This window comes from Artibeus jamaicensis, unplaced genomic scaffold (genome assembly GCF_021234435.1).
Source record: "Artibeus jamaicensis isolate MK-2021 breed Jamaican fruit bat unplaced genomic scaffold, CSHL_Jam_final contig_793, whole genome shotgun sequence".
NCBI classification, from domain to species: Eukaryota; Metazoa; Chordata; class Mammalia; order Chiroptera; family Phyllostomidae; genus Artibeus; species Artibeus jamaicensis.
The window spans coordinates 7,491,399-7,517,694 of NW_026521975.1; the positions used below are offsets into that span (position 1 = coordinate 7,491,399).

General features: G+C 38.2%; 1 protein-coding gene across 1 annotated transcript in view; it reads left to right on the plus strand.

The window, feature by feature from the left end:
* Positions 1 to 1,733: 1,733 nt before the first annotated feature.
* ATR (ATR serine/threonine kinase) overlaps positions 1,734 to 26,296 on the plus strand; it is a 129,796-nt gene continuing 105,233 nt past the window's right edge. The window contains exons 1-7 of the mRNA XM_037167453.2: positions 1,734 to 1,938; positions 17,879 to 17,970; positions 19,009 to 19,158; positions 21,332 to 22,209; positions 22,997 to 23,175; positions 24,303 to 24,494; positions 25,693 to 25,880. Of these exons, the coding sequence (XP_037023348.2) occupies positions 1,880 to 1,938; positions 17,879 to 17,970; positions 19,009 to 19,158; positions 21,332 to 22,209; positions 22,997 to 23,175; positions 24,303 to 24,494; positions 25,693 to 25,880 (1,738 nt within the window). The 5' untranslated portion in view covers positions 1,734 to 1,879. The remainder of the gene's footprint in view (positions 1,939 to 17,878; positions 17,971 to 19,008; positions 19,159 to 21,331; positions 22,210 to 22,996; positions 23,176 to 24,302; positions 24,495 to 25,692; positions 25,881 to 26,296) is intronic.

Genomic DNA, 26,296 nt, shown 5'->3' on the forward strand with positions numbered 1-26,296 from the left:
ATTTGCTTATGGGTAGTGGAGGAAGTGACTGAAAGCTGGCAGAGAGCTGAACAAGTGGCATTGTTGCCTCTTGGGTCCCTCCCCCACATACAGTGTCATAATCCAGAGATGTGGGTTGCCCCACCCTGGTTAATACCTGAGGCTCTGCCTTTTACTATGTAACAGGTGTGCTGAGATAAAAATATAGCCCAAATGAAAGAACAAATCAAAGCTCCAAAAATATAACTAAGTGAAGACGATGTAGCCAACTTATCCAATGCAGAGTTCAAAACACTGGTAATCAGGATGCTCACAGAAATGGTTGAGTATGCTTGCAAAATGGAGGAAAAAGTGAAGGCTATGCAAAATGAAATGAAGAGAAATGTATAAGGAACCAACAGCGAAAAGAAGGAAACCAGGACTTAAATCAACAGTTTGGAGCAGAAGGAAGAAATAAACATTCAACCAGAACAGAATGAGGAAACAAGAATTGTGGGAGTCGCAGTCCAGTGGAGTCCTCCCCACTGTTGCAGATGAAATGAGACTTCCATGACAAGATCTGCTTGAGGAGAAAAGGCTGGCTAGTCTCTCAGAGGAGAAGAACCTCCAGCACCCTTTTCTCTGGGTATTTATTGAGTTCAGCTCACACAGAGACACATAGTATGCATGTAAAGCTCATCAATCAATGTCCAAAAAGCTACAGTCATGAAAAACTGACATCATCTACAGATAATAATTGAAGAAACACAGAGACTGTCTCTGGTTGGGGTTGGTGAGATATGCTGACGCAAGAAGGTTGTTGAGGCATGTATCATGATGTAGGGAGTTTCACTCCCTATGCTCTGAGCTCAAACATCAACATGGTTATCAATAGGCAGAGCAAGCCTCGAAGGAAACAATGTACATTCCATATCAAGTCTGATTTGCACCCTGGCAGTGGTCCATTCCAGTACAAGGCTGCAGCTGCTTTTGGCATTGTTTTCAGGCTGAGTCAGGCAGCGGGGAGCAAAGCAGCCAAGAGATTAGGAGACTCCTTACTGGTAGAATGAGGACTCAGGCTATGACAAAGCCGAGGGGTGAGGGTCTTTCTGACCCTTCTCTATAGCCCCCTAAGTCCTTCCCTGATGGCCCTTTTTGTAGCTGTGCCTAGCTTAGGTTGTCCCTCCCTTAAGGGATCTTACCCATCATTGACTAACCAGCCATCTTTCAGGGCTGAGCAGGATAAAATGAGGGAGGCAGGGGTTGTACTCCTGCCAGGAGGAAATGTTCTGTTTGGTGAGTCACTTATTAATACATTCCAATCTCCTTTTTAAATATTAAAAGGGAGAATCAGCAAGGAAACCTAAGTGACCTCAAGTTGAAAAAATCTGCTGAAACAGAAAGGACTGGGAGGAGCCTCCCTCCCACCGCCCCCTTTGCACGTTGTCTCAGAAAGGCTGCCAAGACAGTGGGAAGAACACGAGAAACGTAACACAGGGGTCTAGTCTTGGATTGGATCAATGTAACTATCGCAGTTCTCACAAGAATGATACTAGGAGTCCAACCTGGGACCCTCCAGGCCCCTTTCCTCACATCCGGGTTATCTTTTGCCGGGCCTCCCAGGCTCGAGTAACGGAGCGGGTAGCTAAAGCGCCAGACTCCCGACGAATACCGCCAGTGCTCCGCGTACCGCCGGAAGCTGCCGGGAAAACTGGCCCGACGCGCTTCCGCCACTGACCCCGCCCGCACTTAGCGTCCTCGGAAATGGGGACGGCCTGGCGCGCGGAACACGCCGCGGCTTCCGGCAGGAGCATTGGCCCCGCGCGGCTCTGGCGGACGCCTTGAGTTCCTTTCCCACAGTGTCAGTGGAGACGCCGCGAGCCCGCCTCCGCGTCGTGGACGAGCGCCGCGCCTCCTCAGCATGGGCGAGCCCGGCCTGGAGCTGGCGTCCATGATCCCCGCCCTCCGGGAGCTGGGCAGGTAGGCCGGTGGCCATCCTGGGCCCACGCCTTCCCCTTGCGTGCAATCCCCGCCCGGCCACACCTCCCAGCCGGGTGTCCTCAGCCCGGGCAGCGGCTGTAACGTTGAGATGCACCTGAGCTGACTAGCTCCTTTCCTGAGGGAAACTCAGGCCGCGAAGGACGCGAAACGTCGCTGTGTGCCTGCGGGAACGGCTTGAGGGGACAGGCCTCCGCACCGCGGGAGTGTATCCGCACGCGGGGCAGCCTTCTCTTCACTGCCTGGTCACGGCATTGCGCTCACTATCTTATTTCCTTAGAGGAGGGACGTGAGTCTTGGACTTCCCCACTTTTTATAATTTATGATTGCTTACGCAGAAATTGTGTTTTTAGTTCCACGTTTCGACCCAGAACTACCCATGATTCTGTACAAGGAAGGCTAGTTGCTGGAAAAGGCAGCTAGTTTCCTTCTTCCAAGTGAAACCGCAGGCCATTCTGTAGATCGGACCCATTTCGTATTGATCATCCAGTCCCAGTCCGTTATTGTAGTCAGAAAGCCCTGGGGTCGGCCACAGCGTTCACAAAGTACAGAGGATGTTGCCAGAACGTAGTATTTTTTCAGTTGCACAAGCTTGATTTCTGCAAACGTAAGAGAGACTATGAACTAGTGTTGCTCCACAGTGGGGAAGATGTTGGTGGCTGCCGTCCTCACCAGGTGACCACCTTTCCACAGCCTACCCCCCAGCAGCCCACCCCGTCCCACCCCAGCTTGGACGGAACACGAAGGCAGGGCATTCCTGTGTGTGTTCTATTTTTATTGTATCTCACAGCTAACAAGAAATACGTGGCTGGTATCAATCTTGCACCTGAAATACCAGTTGGAACAGTTGCTTCCTGATTTCTTAAACTGTTTGAAAACTTAGCACACAAAGTCAAAACTGACTTTAAGCCAACGGAATATTTAACATCCTTTCATTTCTTTGGTGCAGTTATGTTCATTGCCACTTGATGGCCACACAAGGACATTTAATCTTTCTAAATTACATAATAAGAGTATAAATGAAGGGACCATGCTTGTCTTAACTGAATCAACCTGGTTTTGTACCTACGAATTTTTCACTTTGCAAGAGTACTGCAAGCATACTGTGTATTGACATTTTAAAGTAACATCTACCTTTCTAAAAGAAGATGAGTACAAGTGCTCACTTTAGGAAGTTGATGTACAGATTTAATCTTTCAGGCTCAATGTGGAGCTCAGTGTTTTGCTTTCATGTAAAATTAGCTTATTAATACTTCTCTTTCCTCTTCTCTCTCTTCCTTTATGAGATTTGTTAATAAAAACAATAGTATATTAGATTTATTTATGGTCTCTTTCATCAAGAGTTAACTTTCATTTCATTCATTTGTAGCTATTCTAAAAGAATGAATAGAAAAACTGACAGGGAATTGTCTAATAATAGTTTGTGATTTTCATGACTTTTTTATTGCAACTGTTTCATTCAAGCTTATTTGGTCTCACAGTATCCCTATGGTGTAAAATACAGCAAATATTATCACTATTAAGAAATGGAGTCACAAAAGTTGAAGAACTAAAGGCAAAGCCATAGTAATTATCAGAGACATCTCAGATTCAAGTCTTCAAGGCCTTCTATCCCAAGTTTGTTTTTCTTTAATTGGCTGTGGCAGTTAGACTTCTGAAAACAGTGAGATGTTACAATTCTAATGTGTGGGTTCATCTTCCTCTGTCTCTCAGGTATAAATTTTGTTCCACTGTTTTTTGCTGTTAGCACTCTCTTCTCTACATGGTCTTCCTGTGTGATTGCACCCATTCTCCTCCCTTCAGGGGTTATTTGATGACTGCAGATGTGTTTTGCCAAACTACATCTACCTCCAGTAGAACTATATGTACAACTGTATGCTGGCAGTTTTACTAGGGTGTCCTATATAAAGTTAAGACTTAACATATCCAGTGCAAATTCTTCTCATATCTCAACCTTCTTAAGCCTTTTTTTTTTAATTCTCATTCACTCAGGTAGGGATATTTCAGTAAATGATACCATGTTCATTCAGTTTTTCCAAACCAGAAATCTGGATATCAGTCTTTACTCCCTATGTGCTTTTGGGTTACATCCTTGGTTCTGTTTTCATCTTCACTCTCTTCCTGAATAACTACCTCGTTGCATCGCTTTATATCATCTATATACTGATAACTTCTAAATTTGTATCTCTGGCCCAGAGATATAAATTAGGTTGCTTATTCAACATCTACACCCAGAAATGAAAATTAATATATCCAAAGCAGATCTCCTGATTTACTGTTCCTTCCCTCCAGGTTATTGTACCAACCAAAAGTCTAGGGGCAGTTACCCTTGATTCTTTCCCTTATCCCTAATAATCCATCAGCACGTTTTGTCAATACTTCCTTTAAAATACACTTCTCATGTCCATTGCTACCACCATAATTTCTTATTTGGACTGTTGCAATAAGCTCTCAGCTTATTCATTTCCATTTTTACCCATTTATAATGGATTTCCTACTTGGCAGTCAAAGTGATTTTTTATAACTGTAAATCACATTGTAGATTATATAATTACTCTTCTGCTCAAAACCTTCCTTTGGTTTTCCAGCACAGTTAGAATAAAATCCAAACTCCTTAACCAAAGCCTCTAAATTCCTGTATGATACAGCCTCTGCCTCTCTCTGACCTCATGGCCTTGTATCCTTCCCTTCCTCACTCTACTCTAATAATATTAACCTTATTTTTTGTGTATACCATAGTCATTGCTGCCTTCAGTCCGTTGAACTTGCTATTTCTTCTATCTGAACATTGACTGGTTCCATTCAAATGTCATTTCTGAGGGGACTTGTCTGATCTTGTGTTTAAAATTGCTTTGTAATTACAAGGTATTTTTCAGAAAGCAATAATTGCTATTAAAAAATTAAATGAGACAACGAGAGGGAGATAAGGGATTGGGGAGCAGCAACATTAGCCACTAGAGGACATTTGGAGAGTAAGAGAAATCCAGTCATTGAAAGCTAGGAGAAGGGGCTGAGATAGAATAGCAAGTACAAAGGCCCCTGTGTGGGAGTGAGCCTATTCTTTAAGGAATAGGAAGAAGGCTGGAACAGGGAGCAAAGAGGGTTTGGTTAAGGATGGAGGGAGAGGTGGGCAGGGGCCAGATCCTTTAGAACCTTACAGGCCAGGATAAGGAGAGGGGTTTTATTTTAAGTGCAATGGGAAACCATTGGAATGTTTCAAAAAGGGAAATAACACAATTGAATTAATGTTTTAAAAACATGTTGAACCTTCTCTCTTCTAGTTAAGACCCTTCCGTGTTTCATTGCCTTCAGTATGAAATCCAGACTTCTTAGTTCATCCTTTGATTTTATCATCCCCTCCAATTATTGCCTCCCTCTTCTTTTTTTTATTATTTTAACTGGTGTGCAAGTACAGTTTTCTGCCTTTTACTCCCATCCCAGCCCACCCCTGCCTCCCTCTTCTTTAGCCATGTAGAGTCTCTAGAGTTTCTAGAACAGCTTGCGTTGTTATTCCTGAGCCTTTGTTTCCTCCACTTGGAATACCCTTCTTCCTTCTCTTATTTTACCTGTTTATCCCCTTAGGGACTCAGCTTTTTGTATCACTTCCAAGGAACTTTAATTGACAGGCCCTTCTCAAGGCTGAGTGTCCCCTGTTGTGTTCTGTCTTGGCTCTCTTAATACTTAATCATACTGTGTTAACAAGATTTGTTCTTAAACGTACAAATTTTTTTAGGGCAGATGCACAGTGTCTTGGTTATTCTGGTAGTTAATGCTTGCCCCAAAGGTGCTTGTGTTTGCTAAATATAGCAAAGCTTCATGTGATACTAAAGCTATATACTCAAATTTATATATATATATATATATACACACACACACACAAACACACACATATTCCTCCCTCCAACAAATTAAACTTTTTATTTGCCTGTATTCTCTTCTAGTCTTCATCCAAATGCATGTAGGATCTTTGCCCATTAGTCCTCCTGGCAAAAGACCTAATTTTGCTTTCTGCCCTATTTGATTCTTCCATAAGCATTTTTCCATGTTTTTATATGGTCATCATCTTTCTCATTTAAATTGTTGCATAGTGTTTTAATGAGTGAATAAGAATTGTTACCCTAATGTTAGTCATTATTTAAATGGTTCCCTGTTTTCCTCCATTATAAATGATGCTGTAGTGCATGTTTTTATGGATATAGCATCTGCCTTCATTTGAGTTATTTCCTCAGGCTGGTTCCCAAGAGTGAGATTGCTAGGTCAAAAGGTATGAATGCTCTAATAATTCCTGGTGTGAATTGTAATATTGTTTAACAAAGGGTTTTTCTTTGCTTATTTTCCTGCTCAACAATAATAACTTTTCCTATTTTCCAACCATGTAGAAGAAAGAAGAATTCTACTACCCAGAAATTACCATTACTAACATTTGGATAATCATCCCTCTAGACATCTCCTGATGCATAGATAGATGTAGAAATACAATTAACTCTTTTACCAAAGGGATCATATTCATGTGCCAGTTGTGCAACCTGTTTTTTTCTTTTTATGCAACATTTCTTAGGCTTTTCCAATTGGTTCTGCCACCACCAGTGCCTATATTGTAGCATAATGTAGTATATACAGTAATAGCTATAAGCCAGGCATGTGCCAGGAATATTATCTGCTTTAGCTCAGTTAAGCTCCACACAACCCAATGAGATAAATTCTATTATCATACCCATTTTGCAGATGAGGAATTAATTCACTGTTCAAGGTCACATAGCTAGGAAGTGGTAGGGCTGGCACTCAACTTGAGTTCTCTGGGGCTCCAAAACAGATGTCTATATGAATAATACACATACATTTTTATTGTAAAAAGTAGTAATAATAAATGCAAACAATACTATAGCATAGAAAGTAAAGTATGAAAGTTCCTTTTATACTGCCATAAAGGTTTGGTGTATGTATTAGTTAAGTTTAGGTTTAACTGCATATGAAAAAATCAAAGTAACATAAGCTTAAACAAATAAATTTATTTATTGGGTTGGCCAAAAAGTTTATTTTTTTCCCGTAAGATAAAAGACAGCCTGAAGGAGCAACAGTGTGTTTTTTCCTCCAGTGAAAGAGCTTCCTCAAAGTTCTCTTGCCCCATGACATCATCTTACTTCTAATTGGCCACTGTTATCCATAAGGAAGGCTGGGAAGTGTAGTTTTAATTTTTTTTAATTTATTTATTTATTTAATCTTTTTTTTTTTTAGTTACAGTTTACATACATTATTATATTAGTTTCAGGTGTATACCCCAGTGAATTACATGACTTACTAAGTGATCATCTTGACAAATCTTGCACTGATCTGATATTATACATAAATATTAGAATATTATTGGCTATATTCCATATGCTGTACTTTATTCCCCATGACTTCTGTAACCACCAATTTGTACTTCTTAATCCCTTCACCTTTTTCACCCATCCCCCTGATTCCCCTCTCATCTAGCAACCATCAAAATGTTGTCTGTGTCTATGATTCAGTTTCTGTTCCATTTACGCTTGTTGTTGGCTGGGGGGGCTCCGCCTGCAGAGTTCCCCTGGCTGCCATGGATAAGAATAAGTGTACCAAGACATGATCTGCTTGAGGAGGAAAGGCTGACCAGTCCCTTGGAGGAGAAATGTTTCAAGCCCCTCTCTCAATGGTCTTTTATTGAGTTTAGCTTGCATAGGGGTGCATAGCAAAGAAAAGAGGTATGGTTTACAGATAACATTTCTGGGATCATGGGGGTCCTTTTGAGTGAGGGTCTGGTAGACAGAGTGACACCAATTGGCTGTAAAACCTTGAGAAGCAAACTTATTTTGTGATTGGCCCTTAACATTTAAATTGAGGACATTCTTAGCAAAGCTGGTTTCACAGTACTTGATACATTCTTTCTCAGGCCTGATCACCCGCCACGGGGAACTGCTGGTTCCGGGCTGCATCTGCTTTCAGCATTGTTTCAGGCCTGAATCAGGCAGGGGAAGCAAAGCAGCCAAGAGATTCAGAGACTTTCTACAGATATAGTGAGGACACAGGCTATGATAAAGCTGAAGGGTAAGGGTCCTTTTGTCTCTTCTCCACAATCCCCTAAGTCCTTCCCTGATGGCCCCTTCATGACTGTGCCTGTCTTAGGTTGTTCCTTTCTTGAGTAGTCTTACCCATCATTGACTATCCAGCCATCCTCCAGGGGCCAAGCAGGGTGAAGTAAAGGGGGCAGAGGCTGCACTTCTGCCAGGAGGATAAGATTTGTCTTCTTAGTGGCTTATGTTCCCAAGGTCCTTTAGCTGTGGGGCGTTTTTGCCTGTCAGGCAGAGTTACAGCTCCTGAAAACCAGGCAGAACTGTTCCCAACAGTTTGTTTGTTTGTTTGTTTATTAGATTTGGGTATTGATAGATAGATATGTATTTATTGCCATTTTATTGTTCATATTTTTAATAATTTTTTTCTTCTCAAAGATGACCCTTCAACATTTCATATAATATTGGTTTGTGGTGCTGAACTCTTTCTTTTTCTTTTTTTGGTCTGGGAAGCTCTGTATCTGTCCTTTGATTCTAAATGATAGCTTTGCTGGGTAGAGTAATCTTGGTTGTAGGTAGGCCCTTGCTTTTCTTCATTTTGGATATTTCTTGCAAATCCATTCTAGCTTGCAAAGTTTCTGTTGGGATACCAGCTGAAGGTATTATGGGAGCTCCCTTGTAGGTAACTGCTTTTCTCTTGCTGTTTTTAGGATTCTCTCTTGTCTTTAACCTTTTGCATTTTAATTACCATGTCTCATGGTGTGGGCCTCTTTGGGTTCATCTTGTTTGGGACTCTGTTTTCTGGACTTCTATGTCTATTTCCTTCATCAAATTAGGGAAGTTTTCTGTTATTTTTTTCAAGTAGGTTTTCAATTTTTTGCTCTCTTTTCCAGCACCCCAATGATGCAAATGTTGATATGCTTGAAATTGTCCCAGTGGCTTCTTACACTATCCTCATTTGAAAAAAATTCTTGTTTTTGTTGCTTTGGGTATTTTTTGTTTCCTTATATTCCAAATCACTGATTTGATATTAGGCTTCATCTATTCTACTGTTATGTGAAGGATAGAGTTAGTGTATCCTTAATTTCTGACTCGGTATTTTTTATGCTATTGAAGTTCTCACTAAGTTCATTGAGCTTCCTTATAACCAGTGTTTTGAACTCTGCATCTAATGGATTGCTTGTCACCATTTTCTTTAGTTATTTTTCTCGAGTTTTGATCTGTTCTTTCATGTGGGCCATGTTTCTTTGTCTCCTCATTTTGCCAGCCTACCTTTGTCTCTGTATATTAGGTAGAGCTGCTATATCTCTCAGGCTTGGTAGAATGGTGTAATGTACTCGGTGTTCTGTAGGGTTCAGTGGTACAGCTTGCCCTGGGCACTCTAGGTGAACTCCCTGTGTGGGCTGTGTATACCCCCTTCTTGTAGTTAAGCCTTGATTGTTATTGGCACATCAATGGGAAGGATTTACTCCAAGGCCAATTAGCAGTAAGGACTGGTTGTGATCACTGACTTCTGACCACCAACTTCTGACCACCCTACAGAGCAGGGCTTACTGCAGTGGGGCTCTGGTGCTGCTGAATCTGCCCCTTGAATATGTTGCTTGTAGAGGTGGTTGAATGGTGGAGCTTTGATGTGGTCTGAAGATTTCCATGAGTTCTGGGGCCTCCCAGGATGTATAGGACAAGGTCAGCTGCTGCCTGTGTTCTACCTGGGGCTACCTGGCATGAGCTACAAAGCAATCTGCAGATAGATGCTACTTGTGCTGGGCTTGGAGATGCCCAGGTAAGGCCAGGCTGTGAAACAAGGTGGGCTGCTGCCTGTGCTGGGCCTGAAGTTACTTGATGAGAGGTACAGGGCTTGCCAAGGCCAGATGATGCTTTTTTGAGAGATTTTAGGAAAATGTGAAGCATGAGCCGGACAGGCCATTCCTATGGAAAAGCCACTGGAAACAGCTTGGGTATGCCCAAAAGTTGGGTGGGGCAGGGCATTAGGGAATCACCAGGGTGGGATGAACAGTGTGAACCAGGCTGATGGAAACTCAGATATGGTGCCCACATGCTGGCTCTATAGGGGGAAGGCTCATCAAAAGAACAATGGGTTCATCAAAGGAACAATGGCCTTTGCCAGCCATCTGGGATAGAGCTGTGTCCCGCCAGTTCTCACACTGATGATGGACAGTTCATTTTCTCTCTATGTGTCCCTGGTGCTTTTTGAGCGGCTGCCCCCATGCTGGAATGTGTCAGAGTAAGCACGTATCTGGGTCCTTTAAGAGGACCTGACTGGGACTTCAGCAGTCTCCTCCTTCCTCAGCCTCAATTTCTGCTGGATTTTACAGCCAGAAGTTATGGGGACTTCTCTTCCTGTTATTGGATCCCTGAGGTAGGGGGCCTGATGTGGGACTGGGACTCCCTGCTCCTCAGGCGGGACCTCTGTAGCCAAGATATCCCTCCCAGTTTTTACCTGCCACAGTTGGGTGTGGGTCCAGCGCATTGGGAGTCCCTGCCCCTCCTTTAAGTCGTGATGTGGCTTCTTTAATTCTTTAGTTGTAGGACTTTCACTCAGCCAGATTTCAGGTGGTTCTGAATGATTTCAGGTGGTTCCAGTGGTTTACCTGTAGGAATGGCCTGTCTTGGTTCATGACTCATGTTGTTCTGTAGTTTAGTTGTAATTTTGATGTGGTTATTGGAGGAGGCAAGTATGGGATTTACCTATGCTGCCATCTCGACAGTACATTTTTGAAAAAGTATACCCTTTTAACTCAATTCCAATGTAGAGGTTGCAAAATAAGAAATGTTCATTCCCTCATGATTTTTTTTTATTTTGATAGTACAGCTAATTTACCTTGTTTAAAAGCTTTTTTAAAAAAGATTTTATTTATTTATTTTTTAGAGAGATGGGAAGGGAAGGAGAAAGAGAGGGAGAGAAACATCAGTGTGTGGTTGCCCCTCACATTCTTGCAACTGGGGACTGGCTCACAACCCAGGCATGTGCCCTGACTGGGAATTGAACTAGTGACCCTTTGGTTCACAGGCCTGCACTTAATCCACTGAGCTACAGGGCAAAAGCTTATTTTTAAAAATTACACAAATAACGCATGAATGCATCATCTTTATACAAAATTGAGCTTTATAGGAAACTGGCCACCAACCTCTATCCTAGTTCTTATCTACATATAGGTCCTCATTCTTTTTTTTTTTTTTATTGATTATGCCATTACATTTGTTCTATTCACCCCTGTTCCCCTCCACCCTGCACACCCCTCCCCCACCATTCCCCCCCTTTAGTTCATGAACACGTGTCTCAAGTTCTTTAGATTCTGTATTTCCCTACTATTCTTACCCTCCCCCTACTTTCTATCTACTGTCTATGCTACTTATTTTTTGTACCTTCTCCCCCCTTCTCCTTCTCCCACTCCCCTGTTGCTAATCCTCCACGTGATGTTCATTTCTATGGTTCACTCCTGATCTAGCTGTCCTCTTAATTTGCTTTTGTTTTAGGTATGGTTGTTGATAACTGTGAGTTTGCTGTCCTTTCCCTGTTGATCTTTTTTATCTTCTTTTTCTTAGGTAAAGTCCCTTTAACATTTCATATAATAAGGGCTTGGTGATGATGAACTCCTTGAATTTGGTCTTATCTGAGAAGTACTTTATCTGTCCTTCCATTCTAAATGAAAATTTTGCTGGATAGAGCAATCTTGGTTGTAGGTCTTTGGTTTTCATGACTTGGAATACCTCTTTCCAGCCCCTTCTTGCCTGTAAGGTCTCTTTTGAGAAATCTGCTGACAGTCTGATGGGAACTCCTCTGTGGGTGACAGTCCCCTTATCTCTTGCTGCTTCTAGGATTCTCTCCTTCATTTTAATCTTGGCTAATGTAATGATGATGTGCCTTGGTATGTTCCTTCTTGGGTCCAACTTCTTTGGGACTCCCTGAGCTTCCTGGATTTCCTGGAAGTCTATTTCCTTTGCCAGAATGGGGAAGTTCTCTTTTATTATTTGTTCAAATAAGGTTTCCACTCGTGACTGTTCCTCTTCCCCTTCTGGTACCCCTATAATTCGAATATTGGAACGTTTAAAGTTGTCCTGGAGGTTCCTAAGCCTCTCCTCATTTTTTTGAATTCTTGTTTCTTCATTGTTTTCTGTTTGGTCATTTTTTCCTTCCTTCTGGTCTACTCCCTCGATTTGAGTCCCAGTTTCCTTTCCATTACTATTGGTTTCCTGTGCATTACCATTCATTTCAATTAGTTTAGCTTTCATGTGTTCCTCTAATTTGTGACTAAAATCAACCAGTTCTGTGAGGATCCTGATCACCAGTGTTTTGGACTGTGCATCTGAAAGTTTGGCTATTTCTTCCTCACTTAGATTTATTGGCTCTGGGGCTCTGAGTTGTTCTTGAGCCATGTTTTTATCTGTTTGGCCTGTTATGTATGAGGAGCGGAGCGAGCCTTAGGTGTTTACCAGGGTGGGGCCACCCAGGTCGCTGGTTTGTGATGCTGTATGTGGGGGCGGAGTCAGAGAGGGAGCGGTGGTGGTCCTCTCTGCTGGCCCAGTTCAGTTCGTCCCACCGCTTGCCCCCACCTGTTTATCTGAGCAGAAATGTGCAAGCCCTCCGCCCTGCGTCCTGCGGTCTCAATGCTCATCTCTTCACTGGTTTATCTGCACGCAGTTGCTCCACTGACCGCAGACAGCCAGCCGAGCCTCTTCCCTGTGTCTGCCTGTAGCTAGGCTGCACCTGGGATCTGCGCCTTAGGCTGCTAGCGCACCACCCAATCAGGGATCTTTTTAGCCAACCTGCTCCGCTGCTGGCTTCACCCCCTTATGGGTTTAGCTGAGCAGTTAGTTGTTTTCAGACTCCATATTGTCGATTTTCTGTGTGGTTTGGTTGCGTTTATTGTTGTTAAAACTTTGCTGTTTTTAGATTTGGTTGTGCGTGGATGCAAGGTGTTTATTTTTAAATGGCACTTGCCAAATTACTCTTGGTTTTTGACAAAATCTTCTGACTTTGTCTAAAACAATTTATGTTATCTTTTAGACTTAAATTTTGTTGTATTTAAATCTGGAATGTCCTGTAATATCGTTGCTACTAGCCAGATGTGGCCATTGAGCACTTCACATGAAGCTAGTCTAAAGTGAGATGTGCTGTAAATGTAGGATGCCCACCAAGTTTCAAAGACATAGAAGAACCCCTGAAATGTAAAATATCTCATTAATTTGTATATCGGTTATAAGTTCAAATAGTATTTTGGATATATTGTTGCTATTAAAATTACCTGCTTCTTTTTAAAATTTTTTATTGTTATTCAATTACTGTTGTCCAGTTCTCCCCCTATTATTCTCCCCCCATCCCTACCCATTACCACCTCCCACAGTCAGTCCCCCCCACCCCAGTGTCTTTGTCCATGGGTCCTTTATGCATGTTCCTTGATGACCCTTCCTCTCCTCCCCCCCCCGTTACCTGCCTCCCCCCGATATTCCCTCCCTCCTCCCCTCTGGTTACTGTTTGTCTGTTCTTTATTTCAGCATCTCTGGTTCTTTTTCTTTTTATATTTCTTAATGTGTCTACAAAAATATTTATGATTCCACATATGGCTTGCATTTGATATCTATTGGTCATGTTGGTTTAAATAATAAAATATATAGCATCAAGTTTTTATACTTTCATGTACAATTTATAACTACTTGTTCTTTGATTCTGTATACCTAGGGCTTATACTATTTGTAAATATTTGTTAATTTCAGTAACTTAGTAATTTTGTTGTTGCTGTTAAGTGAGATATAGTTCTAGGTGCTGCAGGGGATACATGGAGAAAGAAAGCAATCTCATATGGTCTGGTGGGAATAAGCAAATACTCTGTAGGTCCAAAAGGTTATGCATTAATGATCAAGGAACCACACGATTAAGGAAGATTCTTATGAACCATTCATTCATTCAACAGATACCTTTTTGACTATCTACTGTGTGACAGGACCAGTTACTTCATAGCACTGAAGCACAAAATGTCATGGATCCTGTATATAATCAGTCAAGATTGGACTTTGTGGTTAAATAATCAAGAAAACAATATTTTTTTCTTTTAGCATTCTTTAAGATAATAACTGGGAAAATATGCTCATTTTAAAGTGATATAGAAGTTATATATTGTTGCTTATACAAAATGTATAAATAACCAGTTTATGTACTCCATCCTCAGTTGTTTTGTCAGTGGAAGTGGTGGGCTGAGCTAATAATTTATAAACAGCCTTCTGTGAACCCCCTAGACAGAGATAATTATTTCCTGCTTTGAGTGTAGATGGCACTTGATTACAATTATTTATGTGCATTCCTCTCTTCTCCCCAGGGGATCTTATCTTGTTTTATTTGCCTTTTGAATTTATTAACATCTGTACTCATCATTTCCTCCTATGCTAATGCAAGAGGTACCCCTCCTGTGCAAGGATTAACCCTTGATTTGTACAGGGTCCTGAGAAGGAAAGCCAAGTCTCAAGTATTAGTTATTCAAGTCTCTCCCATCTTAATAGGAAAAAACAAATCCTTTTGACCCTATACATTGTTTTAATTGCCACTAACCTCAATTCTTTATTTCATGGCCAAGCTTTAGAAAGAGCATGTTATTCTCAGTATTCAAATTTCATTTGCTTTTCAACCACTTGCATTCTGGCTTCTGCTTTCATCTCTACCCTAAGACTTTAAAATCCAAAGGACATTAAAAAAATTCAAAATAAATCTAAGATCTAAATGTAATACCTAAAAGTATAAATAAAATTCTTAGTAGAGAACATGGGGAGAAGCTTCAAGATACTGGATTTGGCAGTGATTTCTTAGGTTTGACACCAAAAGCACAGCACAAAAGAAAAAATAGACTTTATCAAAATTAAAAACTTTTGTGCATCAAAGGACAATCTCAAGAGTGAAAAGACAACATATAGAGTGAGAGAAAATGTAAATCATACATCTGACAAAGATCATCAGATATCCAGAAAAAATATTTTTAAAGATTTTATTTATTTTTAGAGAGAGTGGAAGAGAGAGTGAAAGTGAAAGATAGGAAGAGAAACATCAATGCATGAGAGAACCATCAATAGGTTGCCTGTCTCATATGCCCTGTTTGGGCTGAACCGCAACCTAGGCATGTGCCATGACCTGGAATCAAACCAGTGACCTTTTGTTTTGCAGGACAACACCCAACCAACTGAGCCACACCTGCCAGGGCCAGAAAATATCAAGAACTATAACTCAACAACAAAAATTAAGCAACTTGATTTAAAAATGCGGAAAGAACTTAACTAGACATTTCCACAAAGAAATACAAATAGCCACAAAGCACATGAAAAGACATGCAACGTCACTAAATCATAAGAGAAATGCAAATCAAAACCATAATGGGGTACCACTTCATACATCTGAGGATAGCTAATATTTAAAAAGCAGAAAATAACAAGTGTTGTTGAGGATAGGAGAAACTGGAACCCTGTAGTTCCGATTTGCTGGCAGGGATGTGACATAGTATAGTTGTTGTGGGAAATGGAATGTGAGTTTTTAAAACAATGAAGCATAGAATCACTAAATGATCCCCCAGTTCTACTTCTAGGTATACACCCAAAAGGGTGTATTTGTACACCAACACATATTTGTACATCCATGCTCATTGGAGCATTATTCACATTAGCCAAAAGGTAGAAGCAAGACAAGTGTCTATGGAGAGATGAATGTACAAAATAAGGTATATAATACAGAAGAATATTATTCAGCTTTAAAAAGGAAGGGAATTCTGACACACGCTACAACATGGATGACCTGTGAAGACATTATGCTAAGTCAAATCAGTCGTAGACGTATATGATTTAAGTTATATTATGTAGTAAAATTCAGAGAGACAGAAAGTAGTCAGTAAAATGGTGGTTGCCCAGGGCTGGGGGAAGGGGAAATGGGGAGTTACTGTTTAATGAATATAGGTTAAGTTTGGGAAGGTTAAAAAGCTCAGGAGTGTGGTTGTGATAGTTGTAGAACAATGTGAATGTACTTAATGCCATAGAGCAGTACATTCAAAAATTGTTAAAATGGTAAATATTTTGTTAAGTATATTTTACCATAATAAAATTGAAAGGACATGTACCAAACTAATTTTATTTGCTTCTGTTGATATTTCTGTCCTTGTAATTCTTACCTAGATTCTAGAACATTCTCGTGGTTTTTCTTTCTGTTTTTCTGGACCTCTTTCTCTTCCCTTTTATGGCTTCTTTAATTTAAGAATGTCTCTTTGGCTTATTACTTAAGATTTACATTCATATTTAAGACTTCCACTACTACTAGATCTGGTATTGGCAGATTCTGTAGTTTCTATGAATGTCAGTCTCCTCATATACAAATTAAGGTTTAATATCCCTATCTTATTGCTTGTGAAAATAAAGTAATACAGATAATATTTAGCCTTATCTGGTAGGAATTGCATAATTATAATGTATTTATATATCTATAGGCAAGATGTTTTTTGAGGAAAAAAATGTAATTCTGACATTCTTTTGAATATCCCACTTAATTATTCCCTTGAAACCCTTAAACTCAGTATTTCTAAAACTGGCTTTTTCTCCCCAGACTTATACTTCTGTGTTAACTCTACTGGTGGACAATCTTACAGTCCACCCCAAGTAGAGGGGTAGGTTGACTTACCACTCTCCCCCACTAATCTACATCATTCAGCTTCCCAGCAGAAGCTTCTGATGTTTTGCCTGGTACATAATAGGTATTCAATAAATGTTTTTTGATTACATGAATGACTCACCCTATGCTGTGGAACATAGACTTACTACTATAATCTTCTATTGTATTCTATGGTGATTTACACCAAGTCATGGAGTTTAAGTTAAATTCATTCAGTATTCTAGGATGCCATTCTTCTGCCCAAGTATTAGGTCACTTCATTATTATTTTTTCTTGATTGGTCCTAAGATGCAATATGTATATTTTTCTTAACATTTTATTAAATTTTTGTGATGATTTCAAACATACAAAAAAAGAGGAAATGTTATATTGGTTTCTTAGGTACTCATCACCCACTAATTATCAGTTTGCGGCCCTCTTCCTCTCAACTCCAATTACTTTGAGGCAAATTCCAGACATCATTTTATCAGTAAATAACCGTATTTGTCTCTAAAAAATAAACTTTTAAAACATATTATAATACTATTATCACACTTATAATTTTTAATTATATCAGGTATCTAGTCTATGTTCAAATGTTTGAATCAGAATCCAACTTGGGATCATACATTGTAATTGTTTGATACCGCTCTTGAGTCTGAGTAATATGTCTCCTCTCTTTTATTTGTTGAAGAAACTGTGTTCTGTAGATTTTTAAAAGTGTAAAAGTATAGCTCAGCTCTGCTCAATAGAAATATAATGCAAGCCACATATGTTCTAGTTAGCACATTATAAAAAGTAAAAGGAAACAAGTAGAGTTGATTTTTAATGTTTTATTTAACTTAGTAATGTATCCAGATAACATTTCAACATGGAATTAACATAAAATTACTAATGAGATGTTGCACTGTTTTTTTGTACCAGATATTCAAAGTCCAGTGTGTATTTTATATTTCTAGTATATCTCACTTTGGACTAATATTTCAGGGGCTCAATACCTCCTACATGTAGCTACTGGCTACATATTGGGCAGGACAGTTTACATTTTGCAGATTGGATGCCTATAATGTCATTTCGCATGTGTTTTCTTTTGTTGTAAATTGGTAACATGTTTTTAGATCTTCATTTCATTTTTAAACAGAAGAATATTATGCATGTCAACATTAAAATTAAACATTTGATAAGTTCAACTTCAGAAATTTTTTTACAAATGAAATTGTGACTTCTTTTAAGGGTTAAAAAGTTTTTGTTTGTATTTTAGTGCCAGTCCAGAGGAATATAATACAGTTGTACAGAAGCCAAGACAAATTCTATGTCAGTTTGTTGACCGAATACTTACAGATGTAAATGTTGGTAAGAAATAATTATTTCTTATCTAAACTTTATAAATTAAATTGTTTCCTGTACACGTAACATTTTACAAGCGCTTTTCTGTATGCTGTTATATAGAATTGGTATTTATGACAGTTACTATTTTCAAGCAATTTATATTACATTATATGAATTAGAATTTTATAGGAAGTCTGTTTTTTATTTGGTATCTAGATTTTCTGCTTCCTATGAATTTTGATATAGGGTATTAGTATAGATAAAAAATATGTGGCCAGTTCCACTGAGGTGGACTCTGCTTTACTAGGTCTTGGTTGAGAAACAGCAAATACCATAAACAACTGGTAACTTTATAAGTTTTTGAATCAACTGTTTATATTTCGTATCTGTGGCAATCTAGAAGACAGATTACAGACTTAGCAAGAATGGTGTCACATCTGTCATATCTGTGAACATTACATTGAAGGGGTCATATAGAGTGCTATTTGGCTCATGGTTTATAGATTTGATTCCACATTTGGTACAAGTTTTATGACTTGTAGTTATTTATCCTTTGTTTTTCAATCAGTAAAATTATGAGTTGCTGAAAATAACAAAGAACTACCGAATACTTGTTAAATGTGTTTTTCTATGGTGCTCCTGTTTACACCACTAGCCTGTCCTTCTTGTTTATTAACTCTTCATCATTTAGGTATCAAGGCCTTCACAGCATCTTCCCACATACTTATTTCCTCCACTCTGAATTAGTTTAATCAGTACATTGTATTATAATTATTAGTTTATTTGTCTGCCTCACCTGATTGTGAGATTTTTTTTTATTTTCGGATTTTAGCATGGTGCCAGGCGTATTGTAGGCCTATAGTACATACTTGCTGAATGGACGTATAATAGATGAATGAACATGATTATTAAACATTTAAAATTAGAAAAGTAGTATTGTAGTGGTTAGCTTCATCAGTTTAGCATGAGCACTATAATTATGGTCACCAAAATCTAGTTTCTAAACAAAACACTGTTGTTTAATTTGTTACAACTCTTTAAAATGAATCTTGTATTTTTTAGTTGCTCTAGAACTCATAAAGAAAACTGACTCTCAGCCAACCTCTGTGATGTTGCTTGATTTCATCCAGCATATCATGAAGTCCTCTCCACTTATGTTTGTAAATGTGAACGGAAGCCCTGGGCAAAATGAGGTGAAAGGCAGTTGTATCGGTAAGTCCAGCTATTTGTACATTCATTTGCAATCTGTTTTATGAAATTGACCTTCTCTCTGAAATATAACATATATATTAATAAACATGTTATTCAAATTATGGTTAGTTTTATTTCATGTATTCTAATTGTTTTCTTTTGTTATGGACTAGATACTTACAGTGGGACAGAAATAGTCAAATTTGTTTATTTGCCATTGAAAACTTCAGCTATTTTTTTTCTGGTTTTGGTAATCTCTTTCTTCTAGATCATGCATTCGAACAGTGGCTCACAGGCTGGCTCTCTGTTTATGGAAAAATATATATTGTAACACAGCCCTGCTCACATTGTTTGCAACTACTAAAACAACATGGAGTAGTTGACATGGAGACCACATGGCCCTCGGATCTATGTGGTCCTTTAAGAATGAGTTTCGTTTTTTTTTTTAATCACTTTATCTTTTCACCCATTCCCATAGTCTCACACACACACACACACACACGCACGCACGCATGCACGCATACACGCATAAATCCCTCATAGATGGAGACAGCGGTATGATTGATGACTATCAGAGGGCAAGGGAGGTAGAAGAGGGTATGTGGGGAGAAATGAAGGAGACTGGACTTTGGGTGGTGAACACACAGTACAATAAATATACAGATGATGTGTTCTAGAACTGTGCACCTGAAACCTATATAATTAACTAATGTCATTCCAGTAATTCAATAAAAAATACAGAATGAGTTTGCTGATACCTGTTCCAGATGTTCTTTTCCTAGACTTTCTCCTCATTTTTCCCACTGCTTGTCCTTTTATTGGCTTCCTCCTAAACAGGTGTAAAGCAAACATTTTTCGTAATGTATGTACAATGCATAGAGTATTTTACAATTTTTTGCTTGAATTTCAAGACTGAGGTTTGATAACGTGTCCTTCAAAAAGTTTTTTGTGGCCACTATTGCTGACTGCTGGGCTTAAGACTGGCTTCATTGCTTCTTCTTCTTCTTCACTCTATTAACGGAGCATTAGCTCCGTTAATAGAGTGTTCTACATTTTTTCTATCATAGTGGTTTTTAAATTGCATTATAAAACACGTATTTTAAAAAAATAGGTTGTGACCCATTAGTGGGTTATGAAGATGAAATGTAATAGACTAGAAAGTATTACAATACACTACATATAATAATAAATACTATTTCATGAAACTTTTGTTTCATACATTTAAATAAATATGCCTTTGTGTACTGGGTCAAGATATAAAAATATATCTCTTAGCATTAGTCAGAAAGTTTCAGCCCTGGCTGGTGTAGCTAAGTGGATTGAGCACAGGCCTGTGAAGCAAAGGGTTGCTGGTTCGATTCCCAGTTAGGGCACATGCCTGGGTGGCAGGCTAGGTCCCCAGTAGGGGACACAGGAGAGGCAACCACATGTTGATGTTTCTCTCCCTCTCTTTCTCCTTCCTGTCCCCTCTGTCTAAAAATAAATAAAATATTTTTTAAAAAGTTTTAGAAACTATTATTATAGGATTTATGAGTACAGACTATGACTGATTTGTTCTTGTGCACTTGGGCAAATTCGCCACTCAATACTTGTTGAAGGAGTGATAATAATTATAACTACTATTTATTGAATATTTATTTAACTTAAGGCACTATGCTGAGAATTTCACATATATCATCTTACTTGATCCTCAGTAACCTGTAAAGTAGATGTCATCATTACCCTTTCATAGATGAAGTTAGAGGTTCAGATAAAGGAAAAATTCACACAACTAGTAAAGTGGAAAGCTAGGACCTTGTCTGTCTGACTCCAAAACTGGTATTCTAAATTACTATATTTCCATTTTATAAAGAATGTTTCAGATCACAGGTGGCAAACACAAGGCCCAAGGACAGAATCTGGCCCTCCACCTTGTTTTATCTGGCCCAGCACCTCGTTCCTACCCAGCGGCAGCACCAAACGCTTGCTTAACTGCTGAGTAGTTCCATTTATACAGTCCTAACATTACATTCGGCCCTTTGAAGGCAACCTCAAGGCTGATGTGGCCCCCAGTGAAAATGAGTTTGGCACCCCTGTTTTAGACTACGTTGTTAGTGAAGTTTACAGTTTAAAAGTAAATTATTAAGCATTTAGCAAATTAATTAGGATTTCTGGTGTACTTTTTAAATATCTTTTTTGTTTGCTTATTTCAAAGACTTTAGTAATTGGATCATAAGAAGACTTCTTCGTATTGCAGCAACTCCATCCTGTCATATGTTACACAAGAAAATCTGTGAAGTCATCTGCTCATTATTATTTCTTTTTAAAAGCAAGAGTCCTGCTATTTTTGGAGTGCTGACAAAGGAATTATTACATCTTTTTGAAGACTTGATTTACCTCCACAGAAGAAATGCAATGGGACACTTGGTGGAATGGCCAGTGCTAGTTAGTCGATTTCTAAGTCAATTAGATGAACAAGTGGGATATCTGCAGCCAGCTCCTTTGCAGTTTATGAACATGCAAAATTTAGAATTTATTGAAATCACTTTATTAACAGTTCTAATTCGTATTATTGCAATTGTATTTTTTAGAAGGCAAGAACTCTTATTTTGGCGAATAGGTTGTGTTCTGCTGGAGTATGGTAGTACAAAAATTAAATCCTTGGCAATTACCCTTTTAACTGAGCTATTTGAGCTCGGAGGACTTCCGGCACAAGCAGCCAGCACTTTTTTCAGCTCATTTTTAGAATTATTAAAACACCTTGTAGAAATGGATGCTGACCAATTGAAAATTTATGAAGGTCCATTATCAAAGCTGATAAAGACACTATTTGCTTTTGAAGCAGAAGCTTATAGAAATATTGAACCTGTCTATTTAAATATGCTGCTGGAAAAACTCTGTGTCATGTTTGAAAATGGCGTGCTTATGCAGCTTAAGTCTCATTTGCTAAAAGGAGCTTTTTGTCACTTACTGCAGTACTTCCTTAAATCTGTACCAGCAGGCTATGAATCTGCTTTACAGGTTAGGAAGGTTTATGTGAGAAATATTTGTAGGGCTCTTGTAGATGTGCTTGGAGTTCAGATAGATGCAGAGGTAAGTCATTTTTAAGGTTAAATATTTTTTCATAATTTGTATATGCATATATGCAAGGTATAATGAGAGAATAGAATATCTTTAATAATGTACATTCAGAATGGGATGTTTTTCGCAATCTACTTTGGCTCTTTATAATGGTTTTTTACTTGGATTTCAGAAGAATTTGGTCAGTAAGTTGGTAATGAGCTGCCAACAAAGTTGAATGTTTTAAAGTAGAATTTGTGAAGTGTATGCATGTTTGTTGCATTATTAAAAGAGGGTCAGTTAACTTAATTGCATAAACTTTGAGCACTAAGAGATTTTTTGACAGTTTATTATCAATAATTTTTAGAAAAACTATGGGTACATAGTACTAATAATGTTAAAGCATGCCTTCTATTTGAACTGTGGGAGAAAGGTGGTACAGTACTATAGTCAGATATGCATTAATGATTAAATATTTTAGTTTATCTATGAGACTTGCTGGATTTGTAGTATGAAATAAGTTAGTAATTCCCTTAATAGAATATATTTTGTGACATTTTGATAGAGGGAAAAACAATATATAGGGAGAAGAATTTGTTATGACTTCTAAAACAATAGAACTGTAGTTCTAGATACAGAACTATATGTAGGCTGTGAAGTAATATAGATTAACTTAAGTCTTTGTTTTACCTGATGAGACTCCAGAGATAGTTTACTTTTTTAGAACACTTACAACTAATTCCTACTGCACTTTCACTGTCTGTAATTAATATGAACATTTTCTAAGAGGTGGTTGTTGAAATTATTTTTGCTTTCTCAGTATTTGTTGGGCCCACTTTATGCAGCCTTAAAAATAGAAAGTATGGAAATTATTGAGGAGATTCAGTGCCAACTTCAACAGGAAAACCTCAGCAGTAAAAGTGATGGAATATCATGCAAAAGGCGTCGACTCAGCTCATCTCTAAACTTGTCCAAAAGATCTACAAAACAGACTGAGGAGTATGACCTTCATTCAGTTTTTATTTACCTATGTAGTAAAACTTTATTTACTTTTAAAAATTGCCTTTAGTTGTGGCTGGTGTATCTTAGTGGATTGAGTACTGGACTGTGAAGCAAAGGGTCACTGGTTCGATTCCCAGTTAGGGCACATTCTTGAGTTGCAGGCCAGGTCCCCAATAGGGGCCATGCGAGGGCAACCACACACTGATCTTTCTCTCCCTCTTTCTCCCTACCTTCCCCTCTCTCTAAAAATACATAAATAAAATCTTTAGAAAAAATTACCTTTAGTTAAGTGCTTCAACTTAAATACACAAAGAACATTTCTTTTTTCTAGAGGTAGTCAAAGAAATGCCTAAAATATTTTAATAGTGCTAGTATGAAATATTTCATGGACAAATATGGTTACTTAAAAGACTTCTTTTTTAAAGATTTTATTTATTTTTAGAGAAAGGGGAGAGGAGGGAGAAAAAGGGAGAGAAGCATCAGTTGGCTGCCTCCCGCACACCCCCAAACAGGGACCTGGCGTGCAACCCAGGCATGTGCCCTGACTGGGAATTGAACCAGTGACCTTTTGGTCTGCAGGCCAGCACTCAAGCCACTGAGCCACACCAGTCAGGGGATACTTAAAAGACTTTTAAAAGTCTTTTTTTTTTTTTTTAAGATTTTATTTATTTATTTTTAGACAGAGGGGATGGGAGGGAGAAAAAGAGGGAGAGAAACATCAATGTGTGTTTGCCCCTTGCACAGCCCCTACTGGGGCCTGGCCTGCAACCTTGGTATGTGTCCTGACTGGGAATGGTATCAGTGACCCTTTGGTTCGCAGGCTCGCACTCAGTCTGCTGAGCCACACCAGCCAGGACTAAAAGTCTTTACTGTCGAGTTTAACTACTTAATATATGAAAAATCTGTGACTGTACATTTAATAGCAGCTTTAAAAAACATGAATAAGTGACTTTTTTTGACACTTGGTCAAAGAAATTTCATATTTCAGATAGCCATGAAAGTTGTTTTATATCTTAGGGTAAATTTCAGTACTCTATATGTTATTTTTTGTTTTAAGCATTTTTCACCTCTGAACCAAATTTACATTAAATGTGATTATATTTCTACTGTGGTTATAATTACAGAATTAATTATGTGGATATGAACAAAAGGAGCTTGTTATGGAGTGCACTGAAACAGAAAGCTGAATCTCTTCAGATTTTCCTCGAACACAGTAGTCTGAAGAATCCTGTTATTGAGACTTTAGAAGGAATTGCTGTTGTCCTACAACTGACTGCTCTGTGTACTGTTCATTGTTCTCCTCAAAACATGGACTGGTAAAACAACTTGTATTTTCAGGGTGGGTTTTCTGTAATAAATTTGGACTTATTGTTTAGGAGCTTTCATTCATTTGATTTGTGTGACCTCAGAACACAAAGTTTTTAGTGAAATAGAAATTTGTTTTTTATTGAGCACTTGCTAAATGCTATAGTACTATGTTAAGTACTATACAGAACTTAAGTTTTACAACAATTCTGTGAGGTAAATTATGCCTACTTTACAAATTAGAAACTGATGCTTAAGAGAAACTGAGGCTTTTTTTGGTCTATAGTCTAACTAAACTCCTGGACATACACGTGTATAAAGTTGCAGAATACATTTTTATGCAACTCAAAAGCCAGTGTTTTTTTTTTTTAGTTAAACATTAAGTTAAAAGAACATTTGCCTTTGATAATAAGAGAAGGAATTTAGAACTTGTTAAAGCTATGTTTGTTCAGTATTCTTAATACAGGTTCATTATTCTATCAGAAGAAACAATAGGGTAAGCTCTCTCTGAAGATTTAGTCTTATTTTTGTGCCACATTATAGACCAAAACTTCTTATTAATTTTTTACATTATGATTTATTCCGCATTTTCTGATTCATTTGTTTTTTCAATTACAGTTTACAGTCAATATTATTCTGTATTAGTTTCATATATATATAGTATATATGAAACTAAAAAATCATGTACTTTACAGAGTGAGTCCATCTGATGTTTTAAGTAGCTATTGAGTATATTCCTTGTGCAGCAGTCTATTTCTGACTATTCTGCTCTGTTTCACTCTTTTAACTAGCCAATCTAAAGCTATGGAGGAGATGTTAAAAAATAATTAGTTCATGTTACATTAAATTTGGAATTTCAAATAACTTGAAGGAATAGCTAATTAGGCTGAGGTCTCCCCTTGTTCTATTATTAAGAAAGGATTTACTAAGCCAGTTAAAAATTACACAGTCTTGAGTCATTTTTATGCCTGGTGATGCCAGATTTAAATATCCTGGATTAATTTTAATTACCAAATCCTAAGAGTGATTTAGAAAGACATGAAAATATTAAGATTCAAATACAAATGATGTTAATTGATTTACATATTTACTTTGAATTGGTTTAAACTTACATGCTAGTTTTATACTCCCAATTTCTTTTGGCTTACTACAATTAGGTTTGACTAACAATTCGTTTTAATCTGTGTCTAAAACATGTATTAATTGCAGCCATAATTTCAAGGACTGTCAACAAAAGTATGAGAAGAAACTGATAGTAATAACTTGGATGTCTTTGGATTTTTACACAAAAGTGCTTAAGAGCTGTAGGAATTTGTTGGAATCCGTTCAGAAACCTGACCTGGAGGCAGTTATTGATAAAGTGATGAAAATATATGATGCCTTGATTTATATTCAGGGTGAGTACAAATAAGTAGTAAATCAAAATAATCTTTAGAAATAATCTATATAGAAATCTCTTTTGCCTAAGGTATACAGATGTTTGAAATAAGCAAAAGTTTACTTGATTCCAATTGTTAAGCTGTCATTAATTTCTAAGTTCCAAATTTATTTGTGTAATATTTTGTCTTATTACTCTTTTTCAGTCAATAGAAATTACTTATAGCTTTTAGGTTTTTGGAGCATCTGAAGAATGCTAAGGTCCTTAAAAATACACAGATGTATATTTTTATGAAGTCACATTTAATTTGTTTGGGTTCAGAGGCCTCAGAATATCATTTCTATGTTGAGAACCCCTGTTAACTGAATATTTATTCTAATTCTACCTGATGGTTGTGATTGAGGAAAAGACATAGTTAATCACTTGTTTTGTGTT